General features: G+C 42.3%; 2 protein-coding genes across 2 annotated transcripts in view; both read left to right on the plus strand.

Annotated features, from left to right (window-relative positions):
• The window catches only part of DNAJC6 (DnaJ heat shock protein family (Hsp40) member C6), a 40,479-nt gene extending 33,653 nt beyond the window's left edge, over positions 1-6,826 (plus strand). Inside the window, exons 16-19 of the mRNA XM_075508918.1 lie at positions 740-1,000; positions 1,378-1,523; positions 3,495-3,671; positions 4,577-6,826. Coding sequence (XP_075365033.1) covers positions 740-1,000; positions 1,378-1,523; positions 3,495-3,671; positions 4,577-4,678 — 686 coding nt within the window. The 3' untranslated portion in view covers positions 4,679-6,826. The remainder of the gene's footprint in view (positions 1-739; positions 1,001-1,377; positions 1,524-3,494; positions 3,672-4,576) is intronic.
• A 1,719-nt stretch (positions 6,827-8,545) lies between these two features.
• LEPROT (leptin receptor overlapping transcript) lies at positions 8,546-11,755 on the plus strand. Its single transcript, XM_075508934.1, has 4 exons — positions 8,546-8,666; positions 8,897-8,972; positions 9,784-9,970; positions 11,214-11,755. The coding sequence occupies exons 1-4, from the start codon at positions 8,651-8,653 to the stop codon at positions 11,328-11,330; spliced, it is 396 nt and encodes a 131-aa protein (XP_075365049.1). The 5' UTR covers positions 8,546-8,650; the 3' UTR covers positions 11,331-11,755.
• Positions 11,756-12,286: the final 531 nt, after the last annotated feature.

Genomic DNA, 12,286 nt, shown 5'->3' on the forward strand with positions numbered 1-12,286 from the left:
CATGGTTCTGGAATTAAGTTTCCCAGTTCCCTCTGCTGGATCACTAGCTGCTCTGCAGGAGCAAAATAAAAAGTATGCCAAAACCCATGTCAGAGCCATCGAGGTGCTTTTAAAACATCTATTCTGTAGCAAAGTTGTGGAGTTTAAAAACAAATGACTTGGCATCCACAGGCTATTTAACCACATTTTTGTTGTTCATTACTAAGTCAAAAGCACTTGATCCAGTTTCCATGACATGTTTCAGAGCTCAAAGTTGAGTGTGGATGTTAAGTCTCAAATAATAAAATATTAACACTGCGTACCTCCCACCACAAACTAAGCCAGAGGAGCATCCCCTAAAGTAATAAGCTGCTGAAACACACAGCTCTGTGGGGTAGTATTACATCAGCACAGCAGAAGGAGATACTATTTCAACATAGGTCAACTTGATGTTGCCACCATGACACACAGCAGCTGTAGTTCCCCGTTAGCTGCACGTAGCTTTCCCTGCATTTCCCCAACGAGCTGCTACTCCAATTCCTGTGCAATCTTCAAAGGCAGGTGCTGTCTTTTAAGCAGCTTACAGAGCAGTGACAGGAAAGTTGAAGGGCTTTGCTTGATGTTGCAAAAATAAGTTTGTGGCAGAGCTGAAAACAGAAGCCAGCTGCCTGGGGGATTTTGTTTAGGTTCCCTTTTCGGAAGGCAAGTCAGTATCCTGTTTGTTAATGCTCACCGTCACTCCTTTCCCCCTACTCTGCAGGTGGCCCTTCGTTTGCCAGTAAACCGACCACGCCGACAGGCATGGGTGGAGGATTCCCCCCTTCGCCGCAGAAACCCTCTCCCCAGCCCATGGGCGGCAGCGGTTGGCAGCAAGGAGCTGGCTATGGCTGGCAGCAGGCACAGCCCAAAGCCCAGCCAAGCATGCCTCATGCCTCTCCCCAGAACAAGCCCAATTACAACGTGAGTTTCTCAGCAATGCCGGGAGCACAAAACGAACGTGGAAAAGGACCGGCTAACGTTGGTAAGCTTTTCAGAGTTCAGCATCCAAAAGGTTGGCTCCTTCTAATATTGCTTTAGTGCTCAAACACCTTAACAGGTTAGGGTCTAAGCAAGTAAGTCATGCTGATCATTTGATGGTATGTAAAGTTCAACGCTAGTTGTTCTGTCCTAGACTCTTTAGAGCATGCTAGTATTTAGGAAATCCTGGATTCCAAATGGGCTTCAATAATAATAATTCAAAAGTAGCAGTAGCCTACACCTCTTCTGTGAGAACCTGCACGCTCATTAGCACTGGGAGATTGTCATAGTGATAAGTAGCGGGGGGGTAGCTTGGGTAGAAAAGCAGTGTTAAATAAATCTGTATCGTGATAACAACTTCAAATCTTTTTGTTTTTCCAGATTCAAAACCAAAAGTGTCTGCAGATTTTGAAGATCTATTATCTGGCCAAGGTTTTAATGCTCACAAGGACAAGAAGGGCCCCAAAACAATAGCCGAGATGAGAAAAGAAGAAATGGCTAAGGAGATGGACCCTGAAAAACTAAAAGTAAGCAATATTCTTGTTTGCGCTCTTACAATCATTCAACGTGTCTTTCGTTCTCATCATGCTGGAGGTTGCTTGAAACACTGCCTCTGAAAGGTGGAGGGGGCAGTAAGCCACCGGCCTTCTTGCATGTGAGAGGCAGCTGAGCAAATCTTTGAGATCATTTAGTGCCAGAAGCTATCCTCCTGTTTTAGCACTTATTCCAGTGCGCATCCTCCGCAGCATTGCTGGATCCCAAGGACCACGTGCTATCTCTCATGCTTCCTTTCCATAAAGTAGGTGTCTAAACTTGACAGCATCATAAACTGCTGAGCTCCCCATTCGCATCCCAGACAGCAGTGAGCTAGTGTGACTAGAAAGACAAAGTCATAAGCTGCAGGTGTTGGGGAATACCTGGAAGAATCTCCACTATCTCATGAGAATGAGACATCCTACTTAGAAAAAGTGGTAAGTTTGTAAAAACTGTTCTGAAATAGCTTCTTACAAATAAACCAGATAAAAGAGCAGTGACCATCTCTGCCAGTCCTTCTGTCAAACCCAGGTTTTGGTGAAAAGAGGGATGTTCTCCCCATGATGAGATTGCCTTGGGGCAGAAAGTGAGGACTTCCTGCTGTTTGTTTATATAATAAATTCTCATGCCTTCCCTGGCGGTGTGAACATCCTTTGGAATACATTTAAAACTCCAAGGTTACATTTCTGTCCTAAACCAGACTGTGGCAAACAGTGGCTTGCTCAGTGAAACTGTCAGGGCTGCTGGTCTTCCACATCACTCCAGCCCTGATTAGCAGGCACAGCTAATTGAACTAATCCTCTGTCCCATTAATCTTGCCTGCTTTGGAATTTTCTTGTCTCTCCTCAATAAATTGCCAAACTACAGATCTATTATGAAGGGAAGGAAATTCAGTCTATCCCGCTCATTTTAAATATGAAACTACAAATTATAATTACAGAAGGATACAGAACTGAGAGGAGAAGCCCAAGCAAAAGCCAAGCAAACTTCTAGAAAACAGAATAAGTGAATTTTTTAAAATATTTTTTTTAACCTTGTGCGAAGGTTTTAACCTTTGGAAAGTCTGTGCCAGCGACCATGCTGAACATGAACGTCAGCCACCTGTAACCAAGCTGGATAGCTGTCAGGCCATCAAGGGGGCAGTAGTTTTTACCAATTCATAAGCTATACAACTTCAGCGATTCATGTGGTACTACTGAATGTGTGCAACATTTTCCCCCCAGCAAGCTGCTGAATCACTGAAGCACCCAGCTGATTCTCCCTTCCCAATGCAATTCCCTTTGCTCTGATGCATTTTATTTCATTGAGTCACTTCAGTTCAGCCTGGAACTGTTAAATCTATGTACGCTTTGGTTTTCAGGTTTACTTCCCTTTCCTCCTCCCCTTCCCCAGCCATAGGCTAAGATGGTAGCCAATAAGGGGGACTACGTCATCTAGGAAAGTGGACTACCTATTGCTTTATTTGACTGCTGGATTGCGGGTAGCAAATAGGCACTTGGAGAGAATTGAGGCTTCTGACTTTAGAGCTTAAAAAGATTTGTATTGAAGCCACCTTCAACGTGAGTCTTTAGAAGAATTAACTCTAGACATGCACAAAAGATACACATCCACAGCAGAGTCCTAGTCGAGGTTACTTTAGGTATGCAATTAAGCTTGCTAAAGAGCCACACAGTTAAACATTTCATTTATCTTTTAACTAACTATTGCATCTAATGACTGTTCGTAAGCGTTACCAACTCAGTATTTTTAGCAGGGATGTTGCTCAAAGTGTGTCTTAACTTTCAAGCAGTGATATAAAAATTAATGACAAAGTAGAGACTGACAAATATCTTCCAAAGGTTTTCTAAAGCTTGGAAAGAAATTTAAGATGCTCCTTGGAGTCACTGCTATTCAAATGAAGAAACTTTGTCCTACTGGAATATCTAATGTAAAGCGTAAATTGAGACTCACACTCTTCTCTCCAGGTCCTGGAATGGATTGAAGGGAAGGAGAGAAATATAAGAGCCCTGCTGTCTACAATGCATACAGTCTTATGGGCAGGGGAGACCAAGTGGAAACCCGTTAGTATGGCAGATCTCGTAACGCCAGAGCAAGTGAAGAAGGTCTACCGGCGGGCAGTGCTTGTCGTTCATCCTGACAAGGTAAGGTTTGCCTAGTTTCACATTGTTCAGAAATTGTCATTGTTCTCTTAACTGTAAAGTGTTGAATGTGATTGCTTAATTTATTGGTGCAAGCAGCTTTGTAGAAAGTAGTAGTTCAACATTTTTGCCAGTTTCTGAAAGGCGAGAACTCTAACCGCTCCCAGCCCCAAGACTGTGCTTGGTCCATGCTGCTTCAAGCAAGAGAGATTCAGATCTTCAGCTTTCGTCACCCTCGCTTTGACTCTAAGCCATACTGGTGGTGAACAGCAGTCCAGAATATTGTGCCTGCTAAAGGAGATGAGGGTGTGATAAAGGCACATGAAAGGACAGGGGTCTTAAAATCAAACTTCTAAAATGGAAGAATCAGGTTATCTGATTATCCAACTTGTGGCTTGTGGTCTTGCTGCTCGCACTTGCCAACCAGAGTGCAATGACGCCATCTGGGAAACCCTACGGCAATGACGAGGCTTCCACTTTTAAGGAAATGGAGGCCCTGAGAGTTTCAGGGCAGTGGGCAAGGCTTGAGAAGATGTGGGCTGCCCAGAGGCTTGCAGGAATTGTGCTTTTATCAAGGAACTCTGTCAGGTTGCAGCTCTTTCCCTTCAGTGCAGGTAAAATGCCTCTTGCAAAGCCTAGGTTAAATTTTTTTGCCCTTGGGACTGCAATGCTTTATCACACTTGGGGGGTTATCAGCTCTGAGGAGCAGAAGAGCTGAAGAGCCAAGAAATTCTTAAGCTGTAAACAAGGTAAGCAGCCCTCAACAGTAGCTTATTCTTGTCAAAGAATAAGTGAAAACCATTCGTGGAAAGTGAACGATAACCGCGTGAGAATCTAGCTGCTCAAGTGTCAACTTTTTGTAGTGTGATTTAGTAGATGTGATATCCCTCTTTCTGTTTTTATTCCAGGCTACTGGGCAGCCATATGAACAATACGCAAAGATGATATTTATGGAGCTAAATGATGCCTGGTCAGAATTTGAAAACCAAGGACAAAAACCCTTGTATTAGGTACTTTCTCAGTCTCCACTACAGACCTGTGCTAGTGCTTATATAGTCTCTTGTCACAAATGTCACAGATCAACCAAACTCTGGCTGGAAATTCAGAAGTTTCAGAAAACTAAGAGCCTAATACTTATCATGAAGAACAAGAGAAAGGTTTCCTTATACTTGTATCAAGAATCCTGAGCTCAGAGGAACTCTAGCCACCTGGCTTGCCATACGAGAGCCACGGGGTTACAGTTTCTTGTAACTTTTATATTTTTCTTTGGATTCCAGTGGGGTGAGAGAGAACACATTCTGGGAAAGGTGAAATTGTTCTGTCTCCGACACAGTGTAGCTGGTGAATTTCCTACTTTTTTTTGTGATATGTGATATGGCAACACTTCAGTTGAGTTCAATAACTGGTGGCGAAGCCCAAATTTCGATGGACTTTCTTCCTAGGTTTGGATCGAACTTTATCAAATTTAAGTGCTCAGATGTGGTTTAGGCACACTTCTAACAGTCACCATTTGCTGCTTAATTGCTCATATAGTATAGTATGCCTGAGTAGAGACAAAGCTGAACCCTGGGTTAGATCAGTGTGGCAGCTGACTGCTGCTTTTACGCGTTAATACTGTACTTCACCTCACAGTCCAGCAGTGAAATGTGCAGAAGAAATTCCTCAGCATTATGGAGCAAGTGTCTCTTAAAGCAAACAATAAGTAATTGATGTTAAACAGCACCTTGTTGCTTTGTTAAACAGCGGTTCTGGGGGAAGAGGGAATTGGGGGGGGAAGGGTGAATCCACATTTGTAAAAGGGAGGAATGAGCATGTACTGCATTTCCCATGAAGTTCTCATCAACAGCTTGAAACCATCAAACAAAAGAAATATCAACAAACTAAAACTCTGCTGCAAAGTCTTAGAAACTTCCCAGTCTATAGGTAACACTTCCGCTCCTGAGGATTCAGAAGACTTTTTCCAGCCCACTTGTGTCACCTCTATGCCTTTATCAGCTCCAGAGCACTTGGCAAAGGCTCTTGGCAGAATGCAACCTGTTGCAACGTCACTTTTCAGGCCACGGTGTACAAGCTGTCATGTAGACATCTGTGGACCAGGTCTGATTTTTGAGGTAAATACAGTGCAAATTGATTATCTTAAAAGTTTATATTGGACCAAAGCAATAATATCACAAGGAAATATCTCTGATGCTAAAGGCGAAGCATCTTTCCTAGTTAAAAAGCAAGTTACGCTCTTCACCCCAAATTCTGGCGTTCTCCTTTTGTAGAATAACTAAAGCTAGCAGTTTATTTACCAACATGTTGTATCTGTATTTGAGCTTTGAAAAGGCAGGTATATTCAGAAGAGGGGCAGGAAATAATTTGTATTTACTGCCTAAGGAATGGGTTGCCATCTGATGCGAGTCTTTAAAGCTGGTGGTTTTTAAAGACAATCCACTTGTTGTTGCACTTATATTTTCAAGTGGCAAAACTTTTACTGCAAAGACAGTGTGTCAAAGTACATTGCTTTCTGTATAAAAGTCATCCTTTTGTTGTATTGGTCCATTATTTACTACCATTAATTGAAAATGTGAAACCAACGCATAGGTCTCCTTTTATATAAAAGACCTTAAGATAATAGTAACAAACTGGATGTTATTTATTAATGTTTTGATCCAGTATGTGCTTGTCTTATTTAAAGAGATAACTGGAATGTGAATCATGTTCCTGTGATTTGTTGGTTTATTGTTTCTCATTCACATTTGTAGATATTGTGACCTATGCCTATATAATAAAAAGGATCTCATTACTATAACGTACTTTTTTAATAATGAAAACTACATTAGCTTTGTATCGAGTTTGTCATGGCACATAACTCTGGATACTCACACGTTCACAAGATACAAATCCATCACTAAACTTTATCTACCAAAAGAAACCCTACCCCACTTAAGCTTTGATTACTTCCATCCCTGATGTTTTTATGGATGCATGAAAGTATTAGGACGTATATATATCAAAATAGTTAACTAAAAAAAAAATTTTCTTGTCATATCTGGTAGTGACAGAGGTTATCAATGTTCAGGTTTACTGTTTGACTAAATTATTGTAATTTTTGTAAATACAGTATATACTCAATGAAATTGTGACTGGTCTAAAACATTTGTATATACATTAAAAAGCTCAAATTAACATATTCAGGTATCTTTTGTGCTTGTGGGGAAAAAACTCTACCTTCTTGCTTTAAACACAGTTCAGAGTAATTTCTCTGCACATGCTGGATAAACAGCAACAAATCCATGTACGTTAAATGGAAAATTCTTTTGTCTACACTGTCTTACATGTATGACTAACGCCTCTGTTGCTCTAGCGCAGGGTTGGGGGGGACCTGGGGGGTACACAGAAAGGTAGCCATAAATTACTTGCTCTAGAGACAAACACTTTTTTTTTTCCTAGAGCTTTTATTTCCTCAAGAGCAAACAAACTACGTGAAGAAGCCAGTTCCCATTACTGCAACCAGATTGTAAGAAGAGTAAGGGCTTAATTTAGAGAAAATTTGCAATGGGAAAAGATGCAGCCTTTTGTGCTTAGGAGAAAAACCCTTCAAGCCAGCTGAAACAGAAGATGGTAACTTAACTTGTTTCTACCTTTTGATTGTTCAGACAAGTTAAGTCAAGTCAGGTGTGTATATATATATATTTATTGTAGGTACAAAGCCATTTACATTAGCAGCAGTGGTACCAAGATGTAAGCCTGTATTAAAACTCCTACGGGCTTTTTGCTTGTTGATGACAGCCAAAGGATTTACAGTATGGGAGGGTACGGTGAAAGGGTCTCCATATAATTTTCTGTTTGCATGCCTTAAAATAAGCCCAGACATGTTGAGCTCGGTTGCTGCTCAGAAATTGTGACCAGGCCACAAGGTTAACGCCGTACACCAGCTCACACAGTATGGGTGACGTACCTCGGCCAGGATCAATGTTGTCTCTTAACGTGGTCGCTAATGCCATGTGGTAATTCACAGGTTGGCGTTACAGGTGGTTTTCCCAAATTAAGACATTTTGGAAACAACTTGTCACTTCCTATTCTTACGCTACTACGCTTCAGAGACCCACAGCCAAGCAAGTCAGCAAACGTAGCACCTAACAAAGTTTTCACTTGGAGCATTTAGCTACTTCAGCCTGCTGTTTTAATTAGTCAGCCTTCTTGGCTCTATATTATTTAAAATTAATAATGAAATTGGGGAAAAAAGCTGTATTGGAGAAGATATGAAAGGAGAAGACGAGCTGAGAGGCAGAGATAGGAGATAGCTACAGAAAACCTCCCTTGGCTGTGCAAAATCTCCCTCAAAAAGGCTGTTCTTGGGTCAAAAATGGGGTCCCAAAAGTCTAAGGCTTGAAAAATACTGCTCTAAAAAAAAAAAAAAATATATCCTTCTTGGTGGGGATTAGCAGAAGCACAGGGCCCTGTCAAGGGTGGACGATCCAGCTTCTGAGAAGGCACCACATGAAACAAGCAGGCAGCTGGGCCCATTTTTTGGGGTGAAAACAGGGGTTTTAAGGAGCAGCCTGCAAAATGGCAGTGATGGATGGGTGGGGGCTCTTTAAAAGCGTGTTTATGTATTTAAATCATGCCTGTGCACACACACACACATCTATTTACACATATATACACCTTACATACACATACGTATGTAGGCTTCTGTGTGTATACATTAAACACCCGCCCCAAGGCCTGACTGGAGGCAGCGACCCGCCCCGTAACCATGGCGACAGGTGGCTGGCAGCCCGCCCGCTTCCCCACAGCGAACCAGCGCTCGCGCCTTCAAGTGCGCCCCGCCCCCTTTCCCGAGCGGGGGCGGGGCAATCCGGGAATCGCCTCCTCGCTGACGCTGGCCCTTTAAGGCGGCGGGTCACGTGGTGCAGGAGGGGGCGGGGTAAAGTGGCCGGGAGGCGGAAGTCGCCCGCCGCCACCTCAGCTCGGCGTCGTTCAGCGCCGTGAACATGGCGGGCATCAAAGGTAACCGAATGCTCCCCGGCTGGCGGGCGGGCAGCGGCTCGGAGCTGCCGTTCGGCAGCTCCGAGCCGCTGCCCGCCCGCCGGCCGGGGTCCTCCCTCTGAGGGAGCAGAACGACTGGGTTGCGCGTCCACTTCCTAGGCATCGCCTCAGCGCAGTGGCGGGCGGGCGTCGCGGGGAGGGATAACCGGTCCCGCGGCTCCCGCCTCACCGCCTGCCTTGTGCCGTTGCAGCTCTCGTGGCGCTGTCCTTCAGCGGGGCCATCGGGCTGACGTTCCTCATGCTGGGTTGTGCCCTGGAGTACTACGGGTGAGCGGGCCAGCTTCCTTTCCACAACTTCCCCCTTTTTATATCTCTTAATTGAGGTGTTAATCGCATTTAATTGAGCTGTTTGGCTCTAGTTATCTTCCAGCAGTCACCTGCTTTCTGGCTCTTGACACGTGGAATTAAACACGTTGTGATTAAATACCACCTCCTTAGCCAGCACTTGCATTTCCATTAAAAAAATGACTGAAAACAGCTCTATGCTTCCTCAGGAAAAGCGGTGCCATCTTGCTAAACAGTCATTTTTAACCTCGCACAATCTTCCCCTCACTTCCCTGTTTATTTAAACAACCCTCCCACCACAAGACTCAAACTGGGATGTTTATTACACTTAAAAATCCAGGCTCAGGCACTAACGAGAGCGCTCATAAAGAGGTGAGGGTGCAAGGGTGTGTCTTGTTTGTACTCCAGGATCCCTCTAATTTGGGAAAGCTCGTGATTCCCGTCCCACTTGCGTGCATTTCCTGTTGCCTGTGTGGTGACTGTCGGTTTTGCGAGGCGGTGGTGTGAGGTGAATCAGCAAGGTGATGCAAATGTAAATAAATTAAGGCTTGGGTGTGTGAGAGAGTGGATCTTGCTCTACACGAGGCTGTGTGAGTGCTTGTGCCAGTATGCAGGGAAAATGGGGTGGGATTGCCCCTTTGGGTGAAAGCTTGTGGTTAAATCACGTAATCCACTTTTCAAACCATAAAGTAGGATTACAGCTATTGCAATTACTTTTTCTAAACAGCAGATACTTTTTATTGAAGCATCCATCTAAACTGATTGTGTATTTCCTTTTCCCCCCCCTCCCCAGCGTATACTGGCCTCTGTTTGTCTTAATATTTTACTTCATCTGCCCCATTCCTCACTTCATTGCAAAAAGAGTAAGTGATGACAGTGATGCAGCCAGTAGTGCCTGCAGGGAATTGGCATATTTCTTCACAACTGGAATTGTTGTTTCTGCCTTTGGATTTCCTATAATCCTTGCACGGGTTGAAGCGGTAAGTTCTGCTTGCTAATTGTTATTGTAAGACACCAGTTACTGAGTGTAAGCTTTAAGTGCGCTCGTGCTGCTTGTAAATCCTGTCTTTAAGTTAATTATTATGACGTTTCTAGATTCTGATGAAAATAATCATGCTGCTGAAATTTTGTCTGTCAATGCTGCTTTTTGACCTGAACAAAGGACTTGCATGACTGAAAAGTTTTTAGCTGGGTTTTTTTCCAGATCTGTTTTGGTCCAATACAAGATATTATCTCCTCCTACATCTCATGCCTCTCTGTCTCATCAACTTTTGCACCGCTTCTTGCACCACCTTCCTTATTTTTATCTCAGAATGTCTGCTTTCTCCATTTAGGATGCTGAAAACTTGGTGACTGGAGTGCATTATCAGTTAAAAGATAAAAGGCCAAACTTCCAGAGCTGCCCTTCTGGTTTTCAAAGCATTTCCCAAGCTCATGCTTTGTCCCCTCAAAGTCTGAGGAAATTCTGCTAGCTTCTTTTCTCTTTGCTTTCTGAACTGCTCTTCAGTGGTGAGATTTTGTCACATTTATTTTGCAAGGCAAAGAACTCTCTCGTCCTGTCTCCCACACTACCCAATGACGTTTTTATGTGTTGCGTTGTTTTTGCCCTTCAGTCTTTCAGTTTTGCTTAAAACTTTTGTGCTTCGTTTTAACTTACTTGTAATGCACAGTTTCCCTGACGCTGCATTTTTGTTTAAGTTGTGGACCTGACAGTAGGCAGAACCAGAAGTGACCACGAGGGGGAACTCTAATTCATAGCTATATCTTTTAAGAGTAAATGTCGCTTATTTGGGTAAACTTAGTCAGGCAGATCGTTAAAGAAAGCTGTTTACCTTTAAGACCACGTACTGTTCTCTATGCTTGTTACTGGCATTTACTTGAAAGGCGATCTTTTCTTTTGTGGCATAGCAATTAAAGGAGAGCACTAGTTTCACCAGATTTTTCTATGATTTAGGTATGTTTTAGTGACTTGTATGGAAAGGTAATTATTTTGTTCTAAAACACAACGTTATTAGCCTGTCTGTTGAAGTGTTCTATTAGTAATATGAGTGGTTGCTAATTGAATAAGTAGTCACATAAATTGAATTATTTATTGTTTGTCTTTTTTCTTTATGCTTTTAGCACCTTTCTGTAGTATTTTATTTAGTGTCTCTAATGCATGTAAATAACTGGCCTGAACCTATCTTAGAACTGCTTTGATTGTTTCATTTCCTTGCATTTCAGATCAAATGGGGAGCCTGTGGTCTGGTGCTGGCTGGCAATGCAGTCATTTTCCTTACTATTTTAGGCTTTTTTCTTGTGTTTGGTAGAGGAGATGACTTTAGCTGGGAACAGTGGTAGGACATCGCTCTGATGCTGGTAATATTTTACAGCATGTATCACCATATGTATACTCCGTGTGTGTATACGTGTATATATTATAACATAGGTGTGTGTGCACACTGAGATGTATGTATGTGCATATACATGTAGTTTTACATTATCAGATCATAACATGCTTTTTTAAAATGCATTTCGGCCAAAGGGAAAAGGCCCTTGTGACAGCTGTCTTAACATATTCAGTAAAAGCTGGAATCACTGTTGCAAATTTGTCCCCAAATAAGTTTACAAAGCATAAGCTGTTTTACTCATTTTTTCACTAAATATGCATTAACTTTTGTTTTAATCACAGTAGTACCATGGATACATGTGATATTGGTCAGCATGCCTGTTGTTTTTTTAACCATGTAATCAAAATAGGCCAATATAAAGATTATCCTACTTGGTATTGTTAAGCTTGATCCATCTTTCTGCTTTGATTAGGGATGAATGAGTACTTGCTTTTCATTTGAGTAATTGTAATTTTAGTGTTTTTTCTTCATAACGTGAAAACAAACATAGGTTATGCCAACTCTTTTACTACCTAATGAAAGAAAAAGAAAATAACCCTGGTTAAAAATCCTTCCTTCCACTTACGGTGTTCATTTAAAAAATAATCCCCCCGATAGTCAGGCTTTGTCCCTATTCAGCTTAACAACTGTGGATATATTTTGGGAATAATATACTCTAATGCCTCTTTAATGCTTAGAGCTGACATTACCTCTCTTATGAAGGTTCACAAAAGAAGAGACTACACTCAGGACACTTACAATCACCATGTAGTATACAACTCTGTATTCTTATGTGTGGAATGCCTGAATGGCAAAGGAGTGAGTGTTCTGCTGGGTAGGACTTATCTCCTCAGTTCTCATTGCTTTTAAAACATACTTACTCAACTACTATTTTTTTGTCTGTAAGAAGAGATTGTTACATTAAAA

The sequence above is a fragment of the Mycteria americana genome, chromosome 7 (genome assembly GCF_035582795.1).
Source record: "Mycteria americana isolate JAX WOST 10 ecotype Jacksonville Zoo and Gardens chromosome 7, USCA_MyAme_1.0, whole genome shotgun sequence".
NCBI lineage: Eukaryota > Metazoa > Chordata > Aves > Ciconiiformes > Ciconiidae > Mycteria > Mycteria americana.